We start from the raw sequence: 27,049 nt of genomic DNA on the forward strand, positions 1-27,049 counted from the left end.
ACAGCATTATTACAGTATTTCCCGAGATTTTTCTGTAGCCTTTAAAGAATCTGAAATCTCCAAAATGCTAGCCCATATTTGTGAAGAGTCTAGGGATTCGCAAACACATAAAATAAGCACATTTGTAAATGCAAACTAGTAAATAAAATAGTCATTTTCCAGAGTTCTTTTAAAAAATACCCTAGATTAGATAAAGAGGCATATCTAATTCTCTAACTTTATAAGATTACAGTAATGCATGGAATTTTCCTCTAGGTTTACATGCGGGATGAAGGACTTACTGTTTTGTTGATTAATGTTGCAGGGGTCCACCATAGGAACATGAACAGGTGCAAAACAAGTGGAGGAAACTCTCCAGGCATTGGCATGAAGTTGTGGGGTACCTTCTATCATGCCTGATGGAGAACTAGAGAGCAAAGGTAATATGCATCTTAGTCTCTCCCATTCATTTCATTTTTTCATGGTCTTCAACTATTGAAAAGGAGAACGCTATTTTTTTAATTTACAAAGATAACTTAGAGCTTAAAATGTTCTATTTTTTAAAAACACACATGGCATTAGCTTCCTGTTATTAAGACTTCATAATGTGCCTCATTGTAGACATCCATGGTTTTATTTAATAATCACCTCAGCCTTGTGAAGAAAACATAATTTCCATTTTAAAGAGAAAGCAAAGCAGAAGCTCAGAGAAATACCAACAATCGTTCAGCTGATGTGCATCAGAGCCAAGATTCAAATCCATAAAAAAAAAAAAAAGATTCAAATCCAGTTCTGACCGTTTTAACGAAACATCATTCACACATCCAAATCATTAATGTGTGTGTGGTCTAGGGCGCATGGGCAGAGGTAGAAGTGGGTAGCTCACATGATTCTTTTTAGTGTAAAGACAAATGTCCCAAATATAAATAGCCTATATTTCTGATTCAATATTTCATTTCCATTATGAGCACTAAAATACCGAGGTGCCATCCTGAGGTTACCAAACCAAAAGAAAATTGAGGGAAAATGGTTTAGAAGGCATACTTCATTCGAGGTTGCTCACTTCTTCAGTTTCCTCAGCAAAACAAAATGGAAGAGAAACATCTACCTTTCCAAAATCAGTCTTATAAACCACAACAACATTGAAGAGCCAAACACTAAGATACCCCCTCCAGCAGCCATCAAGATTTACTAACTCAGCAACCCATATTTCGTGACAATCCCTATTGGACACTGTACCACACATTGTCAAAACTACCTAGAGAATCAGATTGGACTAGATCTCCTATAGGAAGCTCTGACCAAGCAAAACTTGACTAATGAAAGCCCCAACAACATGGCCAAATAGTCGAGTAGGCTTTATCTCAGTTCTCTATATTGTCCTAAATTAACTGCTTCGGTTACTATTGACCTTAGTCACTAGGAACTATATGGAGTTTCTCACCACAGTGGCTGAGAAAGGAGAATAAAAAGGAGCTTCACAAGCCATTCCACAACACTCATCCCTTGTTCCCACCCTTTCTCCTTCCCTATCCCTCAAAATGAAACCATTCTAGAACTGTAAAGAATTACAGCAAACACCTAACCACAAATCTCATTTTGTTCAACCAAGAACACTGAGCCTCAAAGAAATTGAGGAGCACTAGCTCTTTGCTTTCTTTCTCTCTCCTTCCCTCTTCACCCCTACAAAGGACAATAAAATAGGTCAAGGTGATGGGTATAGTCAGGGTTCCCAGGAGAAACTGACTCAGAGCTTGGCTCTCTTATTTCATTGAATTGACTTGAGACAATAAATACCAAAAAAAGAGGAGGAACCAAAATGCAGACCCATTTACTTATTGCATTTCATTTTATAAAATACCCTTTGGCTCACCATATTTAACTTACTGTAACAAGATTTTCAAGTAATTAATATTTTCCATTCCACTATGTTTGCAGATTCGCATTAACCTTTATGAAGTGAAGAATTTTAACTGTTTTGTTGGAAAGCTAAACATTGTTCAAAAGTTATCTCTGCCTCTGAAATATTATCCTGCACTGTTATCACGCCTGAATGTTTATACATGGAGGAGACTGGTGCCTTAGAAAAAGGCAGACAGATCTGCCATCTGTTAAACACTGACTGCTAACCCATTCTGATAAACAAAGAAGAGAAACAAGGCTTCAACCTCTTTTCTGCACATTTTAGCTGAGCCACTTAACATAGTCTGTTTCTTGAATGTGATAAAGATATTGATATTCTGAGCTACAAATAAATGAAACATAAAGAACTAAATAAGCTGACAACAAGGTAGTCACACAGAAGAAAAGATAAAATAAATTCTCTTCTGAAATTTAAAATTTTAAATGCCAGTTCTCCTTGTCCGTCCAAATTCTCTTCTTGGTGCCTTATTAAAAGTCCTACCTCCAAAAAATAAAACAAGACAAAACCAGAGAGAGAGAGACAAACCATAAGAGACTCTTAATCATAGGAAGCAAACTGAGGGTTGCTGGAGGGGAAGGAGTGGGGGAATGGGGTAACTGGGTGATGGACATTAAGGAGGGCACGTGATGTAATGAGCACTGCGTGTTATATAAGACTGATGAATCACGGACCTGTACCTCTGAAACCAGTAATACATTATATGTTAATTAATTGAATTTAAATTTAAAAATTTATTTAAAAAAAAAAGTCCTACCTCCATGTAGATCAACTATCTACTGCATATAAGGCTCTATGTTAGTTCCTAAGAACAGAAGGATAGAGGACTTGATCCTTATTCTCAAAACCCTCAGAGTTTTAAGTGGAAACCAGACAGATAAGGGACAGATTTTCATAAATAACAGAGTCAAAATTAACTTTGTCTGGTGGGATATGAGCTCATGTTTTGAAGCAAATAAGTTCTGAATTGGGTTCAACAATATATAGGTATTCACAAGAAAGATTAGGAGGCGGAAGAAATCCCAAATAGGAAAAATATGCAGAAGTGTTTTAAAAAATATGGTGTTTGAAAAAAAAAATTAAATCTGGTATTGAGGAATGGCTTGTCCATGAAATGTTCCCTGGCTACCCATCCCACACTGACCTACTCAAAATCCCTGATGTGGGGCGCCTGGGTGGCTCAGTCATTAAGCATCTGCCTTCGGCTCAGGTCATGATCCCAGGACCTGGGATCGAGCCCCGCGTCGGGCTCCCTGCTCAGCGGGAAGCCTGCCTCTCCCTCTCCCACTCCCCCTGGTTGTGTTCCTTCTCTGGCTGTCCTTTCTATCAAATAAATAAATAAAATCTTAAAAAAAAAAAAATCCCTGCTGTGTTTCTAGCCACTACCACACAGCTCAACATATAAGGTCCTGAAATTACCTCAGTGTTTTTATATAGGGTTGATTAATACCTTGGGCCCACCTAATTATTTCTTGAAGCCTGTTATCCCCTCCTGACCTGCAATACAAGCTGCCTGAGATGGGAACCAGATGATCCTGCTTAAATTGCACCCCAGTCCTTAGGACAAGAACAGGTGCCCAAAGCATTTTCATTAAATGATACCTGGTGTCTTCTCACAGGTGGGGAAAACTGCTTTGCCAGTACAGGGGCTACAACTATACTATACTGCTTTTCTTCTTTTTTTTTTTTAAGATTTTATTTATTTATTTGACAGAGGGGGGGGGAACACAAGCAGGGGGAACAGCAGAGGGAGAGAGAGAAGCAGGCTTCCCACAGAGCAAGGAGCCCGATGCGGGGCTCGATCCCAGGACCCTGGGATCATGACCTGAGCCGAAGGCAGACACTTAACCGACCGAGCCACCCAGGCGCCCCTATACTGCTTTTCTTCTGATGAAACACCAGCTATCATAAAAGCCGGTTGATCTGGATGCCAAAAGGTTGCTGTAGAGGTATCATTCATACCAAAGGATGTTCATATTTTTAAGGCATAACTTACTATCATTAATACCCAATGATAATTGAGATTTTTTAAAAAGCAGTGCCTGTTCAAAAACAAAATACTGTTAAGCTTGCTAGGTGGCAGGGGAGACAATCAGGGGTGGTTATTCTGTGGGTTAGCCCATGGACTCTGAGTCACACCACCCAAATTCAAAGCCCAGCTCCACCATATTTGGGCTAAATGACTTTGAGCTATTTACTTGCCACTTTGGGGCCTCCATGAGGCTTTATCTATAAAACAGAGCTACTAATCAGGGGATTGCTATAAAATTTAAATAGATGATCACGTAAAGCTCTTGGAACAGTGATGACTAAGCTATTAGTAGTTAAGTAAACGTTTTCAGTGAAAGAATTTGTCTCTAATTACTAGTCATTAAATCATGTTAGCTGTCCAGACATCATACTTACAGGAAATCATCCCTTATGTTCCCATTAAAAGTGCCACACAGACCTAGTGTTCTTCTTTTCCATGCACTAGTGAGCTGAATATAAATTCTTTCCCCATCTATAGCAAACAGAATCTTTAAACCAAATGTGGTTTTTAGAAGAATAAATAAGGATGACAGAGTTTGAATTTCAACAATTCCTGTGGGAAAAGAACATACATAAATCAGCTTTGAGATTCATAGGTAGTGTTATGAAATGCTAGCGTACAGCACCAGAACTCTTCTTTCAAGAGACCGGGAACTAGAATTTAAATAAAAACTTGAAACATTTTTTAAAAAAGAGAGAGAGAGTGAGAGAGCAGGGCATGGAGCAGGCAGACTCCCAGTTCCTGCTCCTTGCTCCAGGGCCAATTTTTGCCACCTTGTGCTTTTTTTTCTCCCATTTCTCTTCTATCTCTCCTTTCTGGGTCTTCAGTGGATCTTTTTAATAGATTATCATGTCCACAGGTAATTTCAGTTGACAAGCATCTCTTGGCAGGTGTGGACAGTCCTTAGCATTTGAAGTCTGTCTTCTTCTTTTTTTTTTTTTAACTCGTGTGTGTGTGTGTGTGTGTGTGTGTGTGTGTGAACTTTTCCACAAACTGGTCATGATTCAATAAGGAAGTGGCACATTCCTCAAAAATTCCCCATTCCCTTGAGACTGTCAGCAAAAAGGGGAGCACAGGACTTGAGGGGTACCATTTTATAAGACACCTTTAGAGACAAGAAACTTGGGTTCAAATCTGAACTGATGACTTTTGCCAGCACAGTATATAGGAGCAATCGCTCCTGTATCTCTACCATAATTTCTGGTAGAGAAATTATGGTCTGTTCCATCGGTCTGTTCACCACACCGATCGGAGAATCATTCTTTGATCACTTTGTCCCCCTTGTTGCCCTTCCCCAACCAGCCCTAATCCAATCAGTCACCAGGTTCAGACCACCTTTTTTTTCCTAAATAATTTTTCAATCTCTCTTCTTTCTATTTCTACTGTCACTGCCTTACATCATCAGTTCCTCCTCCTTCCCTGCATGCCCTACTTCAGTATCATCCTAAGTACTCTCCACGTTTCCTGCCAGCATTTCTTAAAGCCATTTCCACACAGTTGCCATAGTAGTCTACCCAAAAAAAAAAAAAAAAGACTTACCAGTCTTCTCATTAACACTTATTATTTATTTGGTTGAATGATATGAGATTGTTATCTCTGTACATAAAAATGGTCAAATAATGAAAATTTCATATTCAATTTCACATCAAGTTCAACTTCCTTAGCATGACAATGAATAGCATGACCATGTAATTTGTAATACAAATTGGGACATCTCTGGGAGTGAGAGTATTAACAATAACTATGCTGGAACACAGGCAGGAAGAAGAAAACCATAATGATGCCCTGCATATAAGGCTTTCCCTGGTCTTCATCCCCACCTATGTCTCTCTTCCCATGGCTAGACAATCTCCATGACCCTCCTCAGGCTTTAGCAGTACCAAATTAGTTATAGTTTCCCCTAAACATACCACACAGTTCTACAACTCCTTGCTTTGCATGGAACGCTTTCCCCACTCTTTCATCCTGACAATCCTCAGCTTTGAATGCTGAACAAGAAAACTTGCCTGACTATCCTGCACTCTCCTGCCCAAGGCTGGGTGAACTGCCCTCACTTAGACCCCCAAAGTCTCTGTGCATATCTTTCAGTTTATCATATTTTATGGAAGTGGCTGTTTGCGTTTATCTTTCCTCTTGCAAACTCTAGGCCACTTGAACACTAGTTCCCAAAAACATGGTCATCCCTGAGATGTCTAGCTGAGGACCCGGCAACACATAGAAACACAAATGTTAGGTTAGCCAGCCAATGGGAGAAGAATTCATTTAGCTTGTTTGATTGTTGTTGTTAACATAGGTAAAGTACATCATTGCTTCTTACCATTCAGATTGAAGCCTTGGTTAGGACTGGTAAGGATTTGTCCTCCTCTACTAAGGGTCACTTGTTTGTTAAAATCATCCTCCAGAATTAGAGTTATAGACTGAAGGCAGACCAAGCCAAGGTTCTGCATAAAAATCAAATCATCAATTAAAAGAATGAGAGAGAAATAGAGATATAGAAAGAGACAGTGATAATGGGAGAGGGGAATGAGAAAAAGCAAGGGAGAGACAGGGGAGAAGAAAGGAGAAAGAGAGTGCACATAGATAACAATTTCTGGCATGCAGAAGGCTTGAGTATAAGTAATATAATAAAGTAATTACCACATAACCCATTTTATATAGCCCCATTCCCAATAAAATATGTTTTTATATAGTACATTAAGTATACCATATACATATCTATATTTTACATAGAACATTAAATAAAAATGTTCTCAACAAAGTGCCAATAATTATGTTTTCCATAACACATTGTTAAAGTACCTCTCCAAATTCATTTAAGTAGCATATTAGACATAAAAAATTCAATAAGGAAAAGAACAAAGAGAATTAGGATTCTATGTAGAAAGCTTATTCAGACTCTGATGTATTGCAAAGGAAAAAATCAAACTGTAAAAAAAAAGCAAATAAAATAGCTCAGAATTTTTGTTGGAAATAACCATTTCACACTGGAATAAAACTAAAAAATTAAAGATTTCTGCAAAATTTTGACTATCTGAATTAAGGAGAGGAAAACCTGTGTGTCTTTACAAATAATCGATGTGCTTATTTGAAGAAAAGTTGTAAAATAAATACTTCAGGATGCTAAGAAATTCATCACATCTATTTAGAATATATGAAGCCTATTCACTCCTGTCAAGAATCACCTCTTTAAAATAGTAGCTTTTGAAATAACCAAAAACTTAGGTCCATTGTGCAATCATGCATGAAACGTTCAAAAAACTATACATACAAATAGCATTGTTTAAGAAAGAAAATACAATTAAATACATAATATTAAATCTAAAACACATACGCTTTCATATTTTAATATCAAATCAGGATGCATCATATAATCAATAGTAAAACATAGATTACCAACATTTTTTCTTTCTTTGTCAAATGTAGAATAATGATACATCTTAGCAAACATTTTTGAAGAAAATAACGGTACCCATTCATATTATCACTCTTAACCTAGAATGAAGCTTGAGTCAAAAACAAAACAAAACAAAGAACATTCCTCTGGCCATTTTGAGATGTTCCTACCTGTTCACAGTGAGCTTTCTGTAAAGTAATGGTGAATTTATCTTTTCCAGTTCCTTTCACAAGGATGTACTGGCACATTCCAATAAAAGAATAATGTCGACCATCAAATGTTGTAAAATGAGAAGCACCCACAACGGAGCATTGAACTACCAAAAAAATAATCACAAAAATAAGAAAAGAGAAAAAGAAGGAGAGAGAGAAGGAGAAGGCGGAGAAAGAAATTATGTTTGTTCTTAAAAAACAAAGTTGACTTAGGGTAAATAATCATGCATCAGAAAGAATAGCTAAAGTTCCTAAAATGAAAAAAAATAAAGTGTCTAAAATGTACTAGTTTGAAAAACTTACGAGATTATGTTATTAAATTTAATTTAAAATTTATTAAATGATAGCTCTTCCATGTAATTTTTAGGTTTTGTAATATTTATACTACTTCAATAAATTTTTACCAGTTTCCTGCTCAAAGCTATCCTTTATTCAATTTTCCATTTATCCTCCAAATATCTGGATTTATTGATCATTACATCTCTTGTTATATATGAGATGACCTCATAAAAATCATTGCTATCTTCCTTCAACTTAAAGAAAATTGAAATTTTTTTCTTTAGAAACATTTTAGAAGATTTACCTGGACAGTCATGCTCAGTGCAGTTCCAAACTCCACCAACACATACACTAAATGAAATTATAAGACTATTAATTACTGGTATAGAGAAACTGTATTAATATTTGCATCAATGTACTGATTGATGTACCAAAACATACCATGTTTATAGATTCAGAATAATCTCATCTATAATTGAAAAATACATTGACAGAAGTTCAATTGACTGATAAATTTGGACTGGCCAGTACCTAAATTATGATTTACTGTGTGTCATACTTACATCACTTAAGATGATACAAAGGGAACACAGAATAGCCTGGAACAAAAGTCCTATGCAGACAGAGAACTTGTTTTATGTCCTTCTCTCATTGCTTAAACTAAAAGAAGTTGCACACGAAAAGTATTTACCTATATTGTTAGAGAAACATTCATAAACTGTTAATATATTATCTCATCTATTAAAAATTGAGAAAAGAGACTTTTCTTTTTTGAGCATCATCAGACATTAAAAAGAGAAAAGATGTCCTCTTCTGTAAGATAAATTCTGCCTTCTTCCAGCAAAAAGAGTTTGAGGAGAGAAGGATGGAAGCAGAATCTGACAGTCAGGAGCTTAACCGAGTATGTAAGAACATGGTTGGTTATCCACCTGCATGTCACTTACATTACACTAACAGCAAAGGGGAAAGGGCCTGATGACATTTAGACCTGTTTCTTTATAAGACTTCCCTGGAGGGATTCAGTGCTTTCCTAGAATAGTCTTAATTAGCTAATGGAATAAGAAATTCTAAATGTCTCTAATCATGGCCAAGTACTGGCAATATAGAGAGACAGTTTTTCAAGTACCCAACAGAGAAGGCCAGGAACACCATTAAGTTCTAGTAGTAAAAGTACAGGCAAAGTACTGGTTACAGATAAGAAGAAAATGCAACAGACAGATGCATTACATGGGTATATGATTTGATGGAATTATTATCAAGGAAAGTGAGAAGAATTAAATCATGAAAGGATTGATAGATTTTCTATATTTTTTGTAGTTCTTTTTTCTGAACTTGCTTTCATCTTTAAAATATGAAAATATATATGGCCCCCTACCCCATTCCCGTAGAGACTTTAAATAAGATGCAAACCGTGTCTTGGAATTTTTGGAAGAAAATCAGTAATAAGTATAATCCTTTAAACATATATCATGGGAAAGATATCAACTAGCCAGGTGCATAGAAATAAATGGCTGTACATTAATCACATACCATTCAGTACATTCTTGTTCAACTTTTGAACCAACTGAATAAGCTAATCCATGAAAACTACACGGGCAGTTTTCCAAGGAGATGCAAGTCCCATTGTCCATTATGAGTCCTATTTAAGAAAAATATGTATCAAATTTTCAAAAGAAATAACAAAAAATGTGTTCTTTGCATGTAGTAATTCAACCAACTTTTATTGAACACCTACTTACACCAGGTGCTGAATATATATATATATATAATTTTTTTTTTTTTTTTTTACTTTTTACTTTTAAAGAGGTTACTGACAACCTGGTTCTAACTCAATCAGTAGCTACGTTATAAGGCTCTATTTCGGTGATTTTCAACTTTTTTATTCCATGACTTGCCATCAAAAACTCAGGTTTCACTACACAGGATAAAGGCAACAAGACAGTATTTCCTTGTTTTCGAGGGAAAAAGGGAGGGAAGGAGAGAGAACATATATTCTTGGTTTAATTTCTGTTCATCTCAAAATGAGAGATTTCCATTATTGTCACGCAGATAATAAAGAGCGAAGGAGTGCTACTCAAAGGACCAGTGCAGAGGACCAGCCTTTTCTACCTCCTTAATGGGGAAAGGTGGCCGAGCCAGAATGTAAGTCAACCATGTTACCAAGCACGTGTTTTGTTCAGCTGACCTTTTTCAGAGTAGGAGTTCCTAGGTGAAGGAGCACTGACTTATATTTTGGCACATGGATTTTTATTCTTGTTCAAACTCCTTGTTGTATCATTGGTAAGAAATGGTTCAGGCCTGGCACTGGTCTAAAGATTATGCTTTGAGTGACACTAACAGACCAAAGGACTGAGGTCAACAGATCTGATTCCAATAGTCCTTGCCCAAGTGAGGAAAACACTTAACATCTCTGGGATTCTATTTTTTTAATCTGTAAAAATAAAAGGGTTTGAGTAAATCCTGGTGTTCTTTGTAAAGTTCTATCTGTATAGCAGTCATTCCTAATTTTAAATCTCACCTGTATCACTGGCTCTGTCACTTCTAATTTCAAATATTAAAACTACATCAGGACCAAAATCTTATACTGCCAAAATGTGAGGCTTTTTTTGAAATTGCTTTCGTCTTCAAAATATGAAAATAGACAAATTATTAAATGTCCTTAAATATCCAAGAGAGCAAAAGATTTGTTAACGCATGGTTAACTTCAGGACTCTGGATTCCAAATTTCCTGGGAAATGTACAAAGTAGAAAAGCAGCCATCCTTCCTAGTCACTTGGAGGGCCAAATCCTACAAGGGTAGAAAATTGCAATAGCCCTAATGTCCTGAGACAGGACATTATGATATGATTCTTAGATTGCTGGATACTAGTTTCCATGAGTACAGCCATCATTTCTTTCATGAAGTGCTTACCATCTGCACAGTAACATCCATCAAGACAATGGAGATTGCTCCCAAGACACTGTTTCTCAAATGTGCAGGTTGGTGGGCAACAACTGATACAATCCCGGTGGACGAAGCTATCATCACATTTATCAGCTAAAATGGGAAAACAAGGGAGCTGTAAGTCAAATCTACTCACCTCTCTTTCAAAAAAAAGTACAGTGTTTTGAAAAGTATGCAAGTTTACCAATGTTATTGTGTCAGTGACAAATCTTTGCCAATCATTAGTTTTAAGTGTTAGGATAAACCTGAAATTAACAAAAATACACACGGTTTAGGAAAATAAGGAAACATACTGCATGCTGGAAAGTCATCTCTCCAGTCTTGAATAGGGTGGCCAGCATGGGAACAGGCTCTAGCATACTCCGTGGCTGCTCGGCAATAGGTTTCATCATCATCGGTTCTGGAAAGTGAAGAGAGCCATAGTCACACGGATATGGGTAGAAACCAAGCTTTGAGCTCCTGATCTCTAGAAATGCTGAGTGCATGGTGAATATTCTATTATAAACTGATGTCAGCATGCACACATCATGTACAATAATGCAGAAAATATATAAGCATGAGATCCCAACTTCAAAGGGCCTGGGCAAATTGTCTTCATCGAACTATTTCAATGATTTGGCCACTTTTCCTTTGATTCAAAAGAGTCCCTGTACTGAAAAACTTTTCTATTTTAATTATGACATTCTGCCCAGAATCTTTGTATGTATCACTTTGCTCCCACACCAAGTATTCCAGAACTTTTAGAAAATCCTATTAATAAATATAAACAAATTTATATTTATAAATTTAAGCTTTGCGCAGTGGCAGTATCGTAGCCAATGAGGTTTATCCGAGGCACGATTATTGCTAATTGAAACTATATTTATAAATTTACATCTAGAAATCCCATTATAATAGATAAAATTCTATCACAATAAAAGCATCAAATACGAAAATTATTTCCAAGATACCATGCTCTTAATAGTGTACGTGCTGGAATAAAACTAGTACTAATAAAACAGCAGTTTTGAAAGACTGAATAAATAGCATTTAACTTTAAGATTTAAAAGATTTCTCTCTTTTTTTAAATTTTTAATTCTTTCAAGCTTAAGTTGCTAAAGCTAGTTACTTTTGTAATATTGCCAAGAGTAAATAATCTCTCATTGTTTTCTTATAATCACCCTAGAAGCTTCCCCAAACAAATATAAGAGGTCTGCCAATTCCCAAAGCAGATTAACATAGCATCTATAAAATAAGCAGTGTTTATAATAAGGTAGTGGACTTGTTTTTCAACCCAATTCAAACTCAAAATTGAATAGCTAAACATCTTACAAGATAATGACCTTAAGAATGTTGTATTTTGTGAACCCTAGCATTTTCAGTATCTCTGTTGTAAAAGCCACGCATCTCAAATTGCACTTCTCCTGTGCTGCTGTAATTGGAGTCATACAGCTTATCTAGTCCAATTAACTGAGCTGTAGAGGGAAAAACAAGGCTAAGCACATAAACTTCAGAAGCTCAGAAAATATTCTAAACCTCCAAACAAAAAAATTCTCTAAAAAACAGGGTAAGCTAATATTGTTGAATTCCTAGAAAGATAATAAGTTTCTGATTTACATTAAAAGATGTGCCTTGTTTCCTACAATTAATAGAGGCTTTGAAAGTCAACAAAGTACCTGAATATTGGTTTCCCAACCCAAGGCAACTATTATTAAAATAGCTACCATTTCTTTTTTTTTTTTATGTTATGTTAATCACCATACATTACATCATTAGTTTTTGATGTAGTGTTCCATGATTCATTGTTTGCATATAACACAAGTGCTCCATTCAATACGTGCCCTCTTGAATACCCATCACCAGGCTAACCCATCCTCCTACCCCCTTCCCTCTAGAACCCTCAGTTAGTTTCTCAGAGTCCATAGTCTCTCATGGTTCATCTCCCTGTCAGATTCCCCCCACTTCATTCTTCCCCTCCTGCTATCATCATCATCTTCTTCTTCTTCTTCTTCTTCTTCTTCTTCTTCTTCTTCTTCTTCTTCTTCTTCTTCTTCTTCTTCTTCTTTCTTCTTCTAACATATAATGCATTATTTGTTTCAGAGGTACAGGTCTGTGATTCATCAGTCTTACACAATTCATAGCGCTCACCATAGCATATACCCTCCCCAATGTCTATCACCCAGCCACCCCATCCCTCTCACCCCTCACCACTCCAGCAACCCTACATTTGTTTCCTGAGATTAAGAATTCCTCATATCAGTGAGATCATATGATACATGTCTTTCTCTGATTGACTTATTTCGCTTAGCATAATACCCTCTAGTTTTATCCATGTCATTGCAAATGGCAAGATTTCAGCTTTTTTTGATGGCTGCATAATATTCCATTGTATATATATACCACATCTTCTTTATCCATTCATCTGTTAATGGACATCTTGGCTCTTTCCATAGTTTGGCTATTGTGGACATTGCTGCTATAAACATTGGGGTGCATGTACCCCTTCGGATCACTACATTTGTATCTTTGGGGTAAATACCCAGTAGTGCAATTGCTGGGTCGTAGGGTAGCTCTATTTTCAACTTTTTGAGGAACCTCCATACTGTTTTCCAAAGTGGCCGCACCAGCCTTCATTCCCACCAACAGTGTAGGAGGGTTCCCCTTTCTCTGCATCCTTGCCAACATCTGTTGTTTCCTGATTCTTAAGTACCTATGTTAACTCTAGGTTCCATGCCAGGCCCTTGACATACAGCATCACAGGAAAATTCACAACAATTGGGCAAGAAATAAATTATTATTCCAATATACTGAGGGGAAAATGAACTTATTTGCTCCATTTTGGATATTAACTTTAATAATGAAAATGAGCATTAAATAATAATTGTTTTTAAATCAATTGACTTTGGAATGGCAAAGTTAAAAGCATTTCCTTGCTGCTAGGTTTATCATTTTTTGTTTCAAATTTTTATTTAAATTCTAGTTAGTTAAGATACAGTGCAATATTGTTTTCAGGAGTGGAATTGGGATATCATCACTTACATATAACACTCAGTGCTCATCCCAACAAGTGCCCTTCTTAATGCCCATCACGCATTTAGCTCATTCCCTACCCACCTCCTTTCCAGAAGGAAGGGAAAAAAAAAAAAAAAGAAATGGAGGCAAACCATAAGAGACTATTAAGTATGGAGAACAAACTAAGGGTAGGTTTATCATTCATAAAAGCAGAAACAGGAGGGCATAAATTCAAAGATTGGTATTATATCATCCTTTCAATTCCAACTCCAATGTCATCTCCTTTGTGGAGCTGTGGTGGGCATTCCCTAATAAAGCCAACAATCCTCTCTTCCACAGCCACAGCACCTCACATTTAGAGCATGTGTCATTGCTGGAGACCTGTTTCTGCCCCATTAGAATGTGCGTTCCTAGGACAGGGTCCATGTCTAAACTGTTTCTGTTTCTCCAAGAAGTGGCACAATGCTCAGCTCAGAATAGCTGCTAAGCAAATGTGTGTTGAATCGAATACAAAATACTAGCATAATGCAAGCAGGAAATTAATTTGTGTTCAGCAGATTCACAATTCTATTCTCCTGATAGAGGATCTTAGTGATGCCATCCCATAATATAAGAAATGAAGAAAATCTCCTTGAGGGGAAAAGGAATGTAAGTAAGCCTAGTCCTAGGTGAAATATTGGACAAGTAAGAGGCTAAGGTAGCCTCTCACTTCCATTTAATCAAGGCCCACTCACTTGATTTATAACACCCTTCTTTTGGTATTGCATGCCTGCTCTGCCCCCAAACCCGGCCTCTTCACCTCAAACATATCATTTAAGATACCAATTGATTTCAACCAGTAAAATGTGTTTCTCTATCCTGCTATTTTTATTTGCCTTGGAGAAAGCAACTGTATTGCAAAATCTAAAGCCTACAAATATCATAATTTCGAAAGACAAAAATGTTAATTCTTCAACGATGAAATTTCAGATGAAGTGAGTATAACAGAGGCTCTCTCTTGTCTCCAGAGCCTGCTTCTCATCAGTATTAGAACTCCCAAGACCTTGCTGAGCTTAGGGCTGCCCAGCCAAAGACAATATTTCCCATCTGTCCTTGCATCAAGGTGTGGCTGTGGGGTGGGGGTTGGTGATGACATAGCAATAGCACCGCTGTGTCATTGGAAAGCTCATGGAGCGGACACATGCTATGATCCCAGGACCACTTACAAGCTTGGACTTTATATGCGAGAAATAAAGGCTTCAATTTAATTTAAGCCACTGATACTTTGGCAACTGAAGCAGCCAAACAATATCCTAACTAATAAATGGAAAACGACTTTCCCGGATCTGCCAAATAATATTTCATCCAGTCGACCTGAGAAGTGGGCGCTAAAGATGATAATATGCCAAAGGTAAGTGAAAAGACTAGTGGAGAATGGCCAAAGAATGAGTTGTGGTGGAATAAGAACAATTTCTAATTCCATATACATAGCTAAATTAAAAACCATGGACCACCTATGGGGATCCTTAAAAAAGAGACTGAGTAAAAGGGCAGAGATGTAACAATAGAGTGCTTAAGTAAAAAATAAAAGCAAATAGGGAACAGAATATTGTAAAATATTAAGTTAGGTCAGTCCCCAATATTTTAGGCAGATGGGGAGCTCTTTCAACACTCCTGCATTAGTTCATAAAACCTTAACATTTAGAGACTATACATATAAATATATAACTGTACTCTACTCAAAATTAACAAGAATCCCAAATAAGTTTATTTTAACATCTGAAAAATATCATTATATTCACTATTTTTATAATAATCTCCAATAATTAAGGTAGGATAGTTATAAAGAAGATAATTTCATATTATCTCAACTTTCTCTCTTTGTTATTACCTTTGATAAACTTAAACCTCTTAACAAGCTACAAGCTATAAGATCATATGTAAGTGGTTTCACTCAAAAATTAGTCTAATCTTTTACAACAAAGTTCCCATGTATCATTTACACTTCTTAAGTCGCTTTAAGATATGCAGATTTATTAAAATTTCTTGAGATATTCTTGAACATTCAAGGCGGTTAATCAAATACTCTTGGTAAATTTTTGAAAAAAATAGTAGAAAAGACTCCAATAATAGGTAATCTATAGTAAGTTCCGCATTGATGAACATATGCGATGGTCTCACTAAATTTGTTCCCAAGACAACCATCTAGTCTAGGTGTTCCTAACCTGGGAGAAAATGTAAGGGTTGGGTGACCTTGGATGGGATGAAAATTACATATTTATTTTCACTAATCCCCAACTGACATTCAGCATTTTCTTAAATTACTCATATAGAAAACACATCACAATATTAGCAATATCCATGACCTTGTCAACAAGATATCTCATACCTCATTTTTAATGTTTTCATTTCTTATTACAATTGCTGCAAATATCCCAAATATTGTTTACACTCATCATTATGTCAAACAATAGTAGTTATAGTTTGACTTGAAAGGCATATTAAAAAACACATATATCATAAATTCATTTCTTTTACTATTTTGATAACTATTTCAATAATCGTTTCTTTTGTAACTTTGTGTGTTTGATTTTGTGCATTTCAAAACATTGTTTTGAAAGGATCTGTTGACATCTCTAAACTCCCAAAAGGGATCAGTGGTACAAACCATACTTAGGAGTTGCTGTGTTCTGTTCATGCTCTTGCATAAAGCATTTAGTCCGTACATATTATCCAGCAAGCTTTTAAATAGCTGTTAGTACGGTTTATGTTCTCCGCTTCCATTATACTTTGTGAACTGCTGAGAGGGCTACATTACAGAAGTGGTGTTTGCTCTTCTTTTTGGATAAAGAAAATTCAATTACGAGCACTAATTATTTCACTTACTTGCAAAGATCATTAACACAGCTGGCAATATACAAATACGGATCAATATACTCATGGCAGCTCAGAAAAGGGAACTGCAACAAAATCTGACACTTGAAGAAGATGGCCTGTGTGGAAGAGGATGGCAGTCAGCAGAACATATTTAATGACACACGCGTACTCTCATTTTTTCTACTGATCTATTGGCAGGACCCTCCGTTCTTACCAGGAGAGGGAAGGTAATTTATGCTTATAGGTTTTAACCACCATTTTTCTAACTACCTATTTACACAATGAATACTGCTCTCATGAAACTCATTACATTCACAATTTCTGAAATATCTTCAAGTTATTCTTGTTGCAGTTACATTCCCTGAATTTTACAGGGTTTAATTACATCCTGTTTGCACTAAAAGTGCTTAATATTCAATATGCAAATACAATATACGTATATTATATCCAACATGCCCAAAATTTTCACATCAAATTTACCTCAAATGCTGGCATTCCACTGGAGCACGGATTTGGAAAATCTGAGAGTGTGGGTACACATTTGCTGTCATCTGGAATTTGCACCGACCAACTATTTGCAAACATGGCAATGTCTTCTGTATAGTCCTCTATTTCACACACACACACACACACACACACACACACAAATATGTGTATTAGCATCACTTTACATAAATATAGTTCATTAACATAAACTTCCTGGTCAAAAAGTTAAATTCAATACCTTTATAATTCCAATGATTGCCAGTGATATTAGAATATAACATTACATTAGCATAAAACAATACATTGAACAAAGTGTAAGTACCAAATAAAAGTTCCAATCATTGAAGGGAAAAAGCAAACATCACTGAAGCAACATGAGGAAGGATTGAAAGTGAATGGTACAACATACATGCCGTAAAGCACTCATTAGCCTAAGTGTGTTGTAGAGAGGAGAAAATACACCTAAAACCAAGAAACATAAGTAAAAGTTTGGTATGAAATTTTTCTGACAGCCCTCTCATTATATTTGACGTTAGTCAGAACCTTGCTAAAACCGTGGTTCCATTTTTGAGGTACACAACAATAAAAAAACATCTTTTGTGGAGATTTCAGAAGACAGCCACACAAACAATGAAAGACTGGAAAAGACACCCAGAGAAGACCAAGAAGTGAATCTTTTTCATCTGAATATGATCAACAGTGTTTCTAAACGTGCTCAAGACGGTTGTTAAAGAATCGTGAGTCTATCCCAGCATTATGCAGAGGCAAGATTCAGGAGCTAATATGCAGGCAGCAGCAGACAGGTGGTTGGTGGTGAGCATTCTGGGTTCTCTGCTTCAGATCAAGTTTAAATCATTTTGGCACCTGGCCCAAAAACAGGTTCAGGGCCTCATATGAAAACTAATCCTGCCCGACATTCAGACAAAGTTTGAATCTAAAATCTCAAAGACATAGCAGAACCAACAAGGCAACATCTCGAAGTTTCATCTAAGACAACTGTCAGATGTGAGCTTTAGGTTTCTCACCACTTAGATTTATGCAGTCTACCACTGATGACAAGCTTCTGCACCATTAGAATAAGAAATCTCAAGCCAAATGTTTGACCACTCTCTCTCAGCATCTTCAAGATAGGAACATGCCTACTCGTTAATACCAGTTGTTGGGGAGATTGCGGGAGTTCATCTACAAGAATGCTTCACTCTCTTAGTGTACAATCCCAAACTTTACTGTGGCCTGGAAGACTTTTTAATCTGGCTCCTGCACTCCCCTGACTCCCCACCTCCTTCACGTACCACCCCCAGACACCCCTTCTACTCTTATCCCTGCTCAGTCTACTCCAGTCACAGTGGCCTTATACTGTTCTCTACTCAAGCTCATCCCCACCTTGCTCTTGCTTTTGCTCCCCATCCTTCAAAATTCCCTCCAATCTTCCCTCTGCTTTCTCCCTTACTTCATCTAGGTGTCTGTTTAATATGACTTCCTCAGACATGTCTTCTTTGTCACATGACCTGGAATACGACCAAACACATACTCTTCTATTGCTCTTAATCTTTCCCAAATTATTTTTTTCATAGCCTTATTGATCACAAAAATTATATTTTAGTTTGTTTCTATTTCTTTTGTCTTCTACATACAGGGCAACAGTTCGTCAAAGCTGCTCCTATTGCTTATTCCTAGTTTAGTATCTGGCATGTAGTAGGTGCTCAAAATACATTTGCTAAATAAATGAATGAATAAAAGGGGAGGTTTCAAAATTTAAATAGATTATTAGAATCCTAAAGCTTTCAAGTTTGTCTGGCCCACCTCATTATCTCTGATATTGTTGGAAATGTTACACAATGAACCAAGCATCGGCCTGGCCTAATATACTTTTTTTAAAAAGAGATTTATTTATTTATTTATTTATTTATTTATTTATTTATTTATTTATTTATTTGAGAGAGAGAGAAAGAGAACGAGCATGAGTTGGGGGGAGGGGCAGAGGGAGAGGGAGAGAGAATCTCCACCTGACTCCCCACTTAGTACAGAGCCCCAGGCTGTACTAGATCCCTGAGATCATGACCTGAGCTGAAACCAATAGTCCAATGCTCAACCGACTGAGCCACCCAGGTGCCCCCAGTGTTACTTTTAAGTAAATTTATAGTCACATTTCATTTCAAAACATCATCATTTTTGAAAAGTCTGTAGGACTAAAAATATTATCCAAAGGCCCATTGATTTCAGTATCTATACACAAATTTTAATGTAACTAAACAACCTGGACAGTCCCTTAGAGCTCACTTTAATTCCAGCTTATAACCACATCCTTAGCTATTTTTATGACATCACATTAATAAAAGAGTCACAAAAGTTGGTTATATATGAGACTTTAAATCCATTATCAATTAGTTGTCTGGAAGCCTGCGAAATTAAATTTAAAATGTTTCATATAATATACACTACAAGTAAAGTAATTTCTTATACATATTGGAACACTTTCTAAGAGTGAAAATAAGGCATTATTAATTACTACGTTGGGAAAAACAAGAGTAAACCAGGGCTTCTATTTTGATGTGTAGCTAGCTGTAAACATGAATTATGGAACCAGAATCTCAATGAGACAATCAATTAGAATATTTCTATATCCACAGAAATTCTGAAAAGCCTCATTTCTTTGTGAAGTCATCCTTGAAGAATAGTAGAAATGCAGGAAGAAATACAATTTTAATCACTGTTAAGAAACTGTGCATTCAATGGCTTTCAATCAAACTACCTCAGTGCCTCTAAAGTTTTATCTAATCAGCAAAGGACAGGCTGAGTTTCAAAAAAATACTAGGCATGTTAAAGCTAAAGGTAATACAGCTCATCTGTAGACATTTTCTTGCATTATTACAGAATGGGAGAAAATCAGAGGGCAGGTTCTTGTCACATCCTTTTAAGTTATTGTGTTTGTTTTTTCATTATTATTATTATTACTCTGCTTTACACTGTGCACCAAATAAAACTATGAAAAAGCTGAAATTTCTCTTTAGGTTCTTCCTACCTACTTCGCAGGGTCCTTCTTGCCTTCTGCCAATTCAGCCATAATTCAGACCCCTTGCCTCCTGCCGGTCTTCTACCACCTAGAATCTGCTAACACTCTTCTGCATGCTGCCCAATTATCTCACCATTTTATGTTCCAGGTTATTAAAGTTTGTCTGATCCTTAACTCAAATCCTTAGTTCAGTCCCTCTGCCTCTAGCGAGAGCAGATGCTATGTTCTATCCTCACCTCTGTACCATGTTCCCCAGATGCCCCAGGGGAAGTTGCCCACAGTTGTCTTTCCTAACTCTAACACGGAGAACTGAATTGAGTATTATTTTCTTCATGAAGCTTTGATACTCAAGAAAAAGAAATCAATAATGACCATCTGATTGGTCCGCCTGAGTCTAAAACCCTACTTCCTAATAGTCTCAAGATTCCAAGTTTGTGAATCCTCTTATTCTAAATATCCAACTGAAAACACTAGTTCATTATGATCTCAACACTATACAACTGTGTGGTGCTCACAGACTTTTTGAACACTTTCACTTACATTTTCTCATTTGATCCTCAAAGGCTAGGAAGCTCTCAGGGTCATTACTATTATCTTCATTTGTACATAGGAGGAAAATTGACTGCTTGGAACCCTGTTCTTTACTCTCAGTGCTAGTAAACTAATTCTGACGATGCATTATCCATCTTGGGTAAAATGTTTGCATTTTAACAAGGGCCTTTTATTTTATTTTATTTTTAAGATTTTATTTATTTATTTGAGACAGAGAGAATGAGAGAGAGAGAGCACATGAGAGGGGGGAGGGTCAGAGGGAGAAGCAGGCTCCCTGCCAAGCAGAGAGCCCGTTGTGGGACTCGATCCCGGGACTCCAGGATCATGACCTGAGCCGAAAGCAGTGGCTTAACCAACTGAGCCACCCAGGCGCCCCAACAAGGGCCTTTTAAAGGAATGTCTTTAATCAAATGTTTTCTTATTAGCTCCGTTCTAGGCTTATTGAGAACATTTGGAGATGATTATAAATTAGCTAAAACATATTCAGTATTAGCTATGTACCAGGCACTGGATTAAATATTTACATGGATTATCTCATTTAATCCTTGCAACTCCATGCTATTATTATGTCATTAAATTTAGGAAGTTTAATATGGGGCAAAGCAGAATTTGAACCCCACAATCTGACTCTAAAACCCAGACTCTAAGTAGGACTTTCACTGTCTCTTAAAACACAACAAAGGGGTGACACTTCTCTCTGAATTTTATACTATAAAACAAAAGTATGACATAGCACTTTTACAGTTTAAAAGTCAGTTTCCAGATTAAAAGTCAGTTTCTCACACATTTATCAAAGCATGGGATTGGAAGTCAGTCAGATTTATAACCCGACCCTGACAATACCATTTACAAGCTGTGTTGCATTGGGCACATCCCCTTGTGTCCTCATTGTACAATTAAGAAAATGCCAGCCACCTTACAGGATGGTGTCAGGGTTGGGAATAATATAGCTACATGCCCATATTAACTGTTATTATAAATAGTATCGAGGTATATTATTATTATTACTGACAACACTGAACTCAGATTATATCTCTATTTTACAGCTGAAAATAAATGAGCAACAGAGAGATTCAATGAGTTGCCTTAAGTTATACAACATGTAAGCGTTGGAGCAAGATTCACAGTCTGGTGTGCTGGTATTAAGAACAGTATTCTTCTTTATTGCACCTTTAAGTGTGGACCTAAATCATAACTGTGTCCTAAGATTGTCTTACTCTGTTTCCACTGCACACTAGTATCTCAGTTGAAACAGAACCCATTTTTAACGGCTCACTGAGATTAGTTTCATGACTTAGTATAAGTAGATAAATGATGATATGTACATCATTATACATGATAAAAAAAACCTTTCCAAGTTCTTATTTAACTTTTATAAGTTCTGTTCACATTATTATCTTTACAAAACCATTATTTGGTAGTCAATAAATCCATCCCTATAAAGACTGGATGCAAAATATCTTTTGTCTAAAAGTATATAAATTTGTCTCAAATGGGTTTGAATCACTAAAATATAAGCCCAGACAAGGGTGGAGTCTTTGTTTTGTTCACTGATGTATCCCAAGCTCCTACAACTGGGTCTAACATAAAGTCAATGCTCATTTAATATTTGTTACATAAGACTTGTATCTTAATTTAGTAAATGTAAACTAGCTTATGGCTTTTCCAAATGACACAAACCTGTTTCTATTCAATCTTCACTTAAAATCACTATAGCAGGCAAGTGATAGCACCAATTTTCCCCAACCTAGGGGAAGTTATACCCTTCTGGATACAAATAGCCTGATCAGTGAAGGAAGAAGACCTCAGAAGTACCACACGTTTCTTCCACTACACTCACCTTGCTGAATAATGAAATCATCAGATTGAATGCCATTGTAGTTTCCACATAAACCACACGATTTCCCTTTATGCTCTTGAGACAGTTTGAGGTAAATTCCAGATACTCCATCCCAAGCCAATGAAAAGCCAAAGGTTGTTTTCACCAAAATATAGTCAGCTAGTTTCTCAATGAAAACCTGCCCAATAGTCTGAGGCAATGTTAAACTTGAAAAATAAAACAAAGGCAATTTAAGAATTATGATGAATTCATTACAGATGATCAATTTCTTTCTTGGTGACTGAGAATTAAATAAAAGATCGTTATTATTCAAAATTATTGAATAAACTATGCAGCTAGATTTCCCAAGCAACCATCTTAGAGGAAACCTCAACATTTTGGAAAAATTTAATATTAAAATAAAAAGACAAGCAAAAATGGTACCTGTTTCCCCCACTGGTAAAGATTTTCTACATATAACTGGATGCTTCTCTCAACCAACAAAAAATACATTTCTGCTAAATATCAGTGATTTTATAAATCTGGAAAATAACCTTGTCTATTTAGAACAATGAGAGCTTAAATGTATATATTTTTATCTAGAGAATACAAGATAATCTAAAAATGCTGGTCAACAATTTTGAAGTAAGAAAAAACAATGGTGAAAATATGTAAACACACTGAGTTCTGATTTTGTTTAATTTTGTTTTAAACTTGGCTGTAAGGAAATAGGAGCTCCTATCCCCAAAATGTCACCTTAGTAGAAGTCATTGTTTTCCAAAAGAAAAATGTCTGGGCATGATTAATTAGAATTTACATTTTTAATGCTGCAAAGTACATTATTAGGAATATTAAATACTTTGTCTTACAGTATTACATAGGGGTTATATTCATACATTTTAAATTGGATAAAATTAAGCCTATTTAAACAAGAGTCACACTGAATATTTAAACTCCTGACCCAATGTCTTTTGAAAAATCACTGGTGTCCTTTCATCCACGAAAATTACAGAAAAGACCAGGTGCTAATAATTAAGAAGACAGAAGGAAAAAATCATTTTTACTAAAATAGCCATGCTAAATGAAACTTATAAACTATAATATGAGTGAGGAGGGAGGTTAGTTGGTATATTCATACATTTCTCTCAGAAACTTCAAATTAGTGAGTTCCTTTCCAGAAAGAGCATGCTCCAAGGAACAAAAACTATAAAATCAAACATACTCATTAACAAAGTGATAGTCCCCAAAGAAATAATTCAAAATATCTGCAACCACTTGTACAGAGCTGGTTGCAGATCATTTTTATGGAGAATTAGTTAAAAGAATAGGAAAATAACTAAACTTTACACTAGAGGATAAATATGACTCTAGTTAACTACTACCATAATCTATTCTTATTAAAAATTATAAGCATAAGAAATTCCCTATTACATTCACAGTAAAAGTCAATATGAGTAATATCATTTAAATTTGCAAGTTTATAAAAGCTATACTTGAAAAAAAGTAAATCATGCTTTATAAAGATATTTCTTAGCTACAGGATGTTAAGTGTATGGAGATACAGTTGTTCTGCTGTGGGTATTTTTTGGTTTGGTCATTTGTCATTTGATTCTTTCACAGCAAATTTGATGAAACATATAATTTTTGAAAATAAAAGATGCCTAACTGTGATTATCCAGCTGTGTATAACATAAAAAGATGCTAGTAGAGATGGGGGATAATAGTAAACATTAGATTGTCTCCCATAAATTTAAGAAAAACTCCACACAACCTAGTCAGGAAACATTCACAATGCAAACTAAAATGAATGTACAAATTAATGCTGAAAATTATTCATGGGTTCATATGTACCAAACCCCGTCATTTCACAGGTGAAAGAACCAAAGTCCAGAGAGGTAAGGTGAAATTTGCAGAGCCTTGCACATTTGATTTGATTTGATTTTGGTAAATACTTCTCTAACACCTGCTTTGAGTTAGGCCCTGGGCCAGGTGCAGCATTATTATAAACAAACTAGCAGAATAATAAGAAAACCATCCTCTTTCCATCATACAAATCATACCTAAATGGAATCTATCATACAAATGGAAATCCTCAAAGAAATATTTTCTCTGAGATTTAACAAAGAATTAGCATTCCTAAGAATCTACTTGAATGGCATTTTTGTTTTATAAAACGTAATAATTTTTTAAGGAGCCCATTATGTTACCCCAAAACCCATATAAGGTATTCTAAATTACTATTTAAATTCAGCTCCAAGAAATACATATGCAATTGTATTATCTTCCCATTCAAAAGGCTCAGCTTTCTTTTCTAAGAAAATGAGAAGTACAGAACCCAAATGATCAAGAAAATAAGGCTAAGAGAGGTGAGGGATTGCTTGCGGTCCCCTGACTGTGACAAAGCCTACGTCAGTGCCTGGCTCCCTGGTGCTTCATCCCAAACCCTTTATGCTATTGCCTTCTGCCCCTTGAGGAATCTAAACTGAGAAAAAAGTACAGAGGCTGGTAAGGCCATTCTGCTGGAAAGAATCCCCAGAGTTTAAATGAATTCTAAATGATAGAATTTTTCCATCCCACATTTTACTTTTTCTGGCATAATTCAGCCAAGAAATATTTTAAATTGAGTAATTCTATAATAATTTAGATTAGAAGCTGGATTATTCCACAGTATTCCTGCTTTACATATATAAAACCCTTCTTCAAACTAATAAACATCCCCTTCCCCAAAACTCTCAGGTCTTATTCTTGGTAGCTAGGAAGGCAAAGCTGGGCCTCTCTCTGATCTATTCAAGAAGTCCAGTTATTTATTGGCTCTGAGTCTTTGTCAGAACACTAACGGAAATTCTCAAGTGACACCTAAACCTCATGCATACACATTTGGAAAAGACTTCCAAAGGTTTAGTTTTATTTTAAGTTACTGTGAAGGAAGGAAGGAAGGAAGGAAGGAAGGAAGGAAGGAAGGAAGGAAGGAAGGAAGGAAGGAAGGAAGGAAGGAAGGAAGGGAGGGAGGGAGGGAGGGAGGGAGGGAGGAAGAGAGGGAGGGAGGGAACAGGGAGGGAGGGAGAAAGAGAGAGAGAGGAAGGAAGGGAGGGAGGGAGGGAGAAAGGGAGGAAGGGAGAAAGAGAGAGGAAGGAAGGAAGAAATGTAGGAAGGAAGGAAGAAAAGAAGGAAGGAAGGGAGGAAGGAAGGAGAAAAGATTTAAGAAAGAGGGCAAGTATAATTGAAGAATTGAACTATGAAAATTTCTCCTGAATCTCTGTTAGAGAAAACATGATAATCTCATCTGTACCTGTGCAAACCTAAGTGTATCCCGCATAAACATTAGGGAGGTTAAACTGGTTAGATTCTGGTCACCTGACTGGCCTCAGAGCTTGCTGAAGTTTTAATGTCTGTATGATATAACTTTAAGGTTCTTGTTTGAAAGAAATCCTTTCTTCCTATTCCCCATAATTCAATTCCAAGCATGAGATGTTTGGAAATTCTATCAATCCATGGTGTTTTTTTCATTATATCATTGATCATATCTTACCTGATTCCATCCTTTTTTATTTCATGCCCATAAATTCGAATTTCCTCCTGGTCTGAAAAGAACAAGCTGATTGATCGGTAACAGGAATACACTGAACCACGGCACTTAGGGCTATTATGAACCTTGAAGGGGGGAAAAAAAAAGAAAGCGTAGGAACCAACAACAGATATGTAGGCCTTCATTTGATTTACCAAAGTCACAATGCCCATCTACAGTTCTACAGCACTGTTAGACCTATGACACTTTACAAAATAGCAACTACATTTAGGATTTTCAAGAGAAAAAAAAAAGATTTAACAGAAAAATTGGACAACAAAGTTAACTTTATAAAGTATAAATTAATTCAGCATATTTTTTAAATGAGCTGAATCTTTACATGTTGAGTGTCAACATTCTTTTTTTTTTCTTTCAAGATTTTATTTAAATTCAAGTTAGTTCACATATAGTGTATTATTCATTTCAGGGGTGGAATTTAGTGATTCATCAGTTGCATACAACACCCAGTGTTCATGACTTCAAGTGCCCTCCTTAATGCCCATCACCCAATTACTCCATACCTCCACCTACCTCCCTTCCAGTAACCCTGTTTGTTCCCTATGGTTAAGAGTCTCTTATGGTTTGCCTCCCTCTCTGTCTTTATCTTATCTTATTTTTCTTTCCCTTCCCATATGTTCATCTGTTTTGTCTCTTAAATTCCACATATGAGTGAAATCATTTGTCTCTCTCTGACTGACTTATTCTAAAGGTACATGGTATGTACTGGAAAAAAAACAGTTCTGACAGGAAGACAGTAGAGCACCACAAAGAAACACATTTGTAGTTTTCATGTCCATGTCATGTTAAAGACTCATGAAATGGAGCTCTACACAATGCAATACTTAAAGTTTGCAAAAGGGACTAATAACCTCTCTAAAAATAAAATTACTCTAAAAATAAAATAATATTTTAGGGAAGACAAAGATTACTTCTCAAAACTTGATGGGAGAATTAGTTTACTGGAAAGAAAGGAAGGAAGGAAGGAAGGAAGGAAGGAAGGAAGGAA

At 36.2% G+C, this 27,049-nt stretch overlaps 1 protein-coding gene and 1 non-coding gene across 3 annotated transcripts in view; one reads left to right on the forward strand and one right to left on the reverse strand.

Moving 5' to 3' along the window:
* The window catches only part of OTOGL (otogelin like), a 131,483-nt gene that overhangs the window by 91,673 nt on the left and 12,761 nt on the right, over window positions 1-27,049 (reverse strand). For both annotated transcript variants that reach the window (XM_035002072.1, XM_035002071.1), the window contains exons 7-18: window positions 26,008-26,129; window positions 22,500-22,705; window positions 17,089-17,216; window positions 16,618-16,724; window positions 11,055-11,161; window positions 10,729-10,854; window positions 9,348-9,456; window positions 8,122-8,168; window positions 7,497-7,642; window positions 6,250-6,373; window positions 4,307-4,484; window positions 282-406 (exon numbers count right to left, since the gene is read on the reverse strand). In XM_035002072.1, coding sequence (XP_034857963.1) covers window positions 282-406; window positions 4,307-4,484; window positions 6,250-6,373; window positions 7,497-7,642; window positions 8,122-8,168; window positions 9,348-9,456; window positions 10,729-10,854; window positions 11,055-11,161; window positions 16,618-16,724; window positions 17,089-17,216; window positions 22,500-22,705; window positions 26,008-26,129 — 1,525 coding nt within the window. The remainder of the gene's footprint in view (window positions 1-281; window positions 407-4,306; window positions 4,485-6,249; window positions 6,374-7,496; window positions 7,643-8,121; window positions 8,169-9,347; window positions 9,457-10,728; window positions 10,855-11,054; window positions 11,162-16,617; window positions 16,725-17,088; window positions 17,217-22,499; window positions 22,706-26,007; window positions 26,130-27,049) is intronic.
* On the forward strand, window positions 11,551-11,685 carry LOC118009048. Its single transcript, XR_004678792.1, has one exon. It is a non-coding gene; the product is annotated as a U4 spliceosomal RNA (small nuclear RNA).

Source organism: Mirounga leonina, unplaced genomic scaffold (assembly GCF_011800145.1).
Source record: "Mirounga leonina isolate KUSES-001 unplaced genomic scaffold, KU_Mleo_1.0 Mir_126, whole genome shotgun sequence".
Taxonomy (NCBI): domain Eukaryota; kingdom Metazoa; phylum Chordata; class Mammalia; order Carnivora; family Phocidae; genus Mirounga; species Mirounga leonina.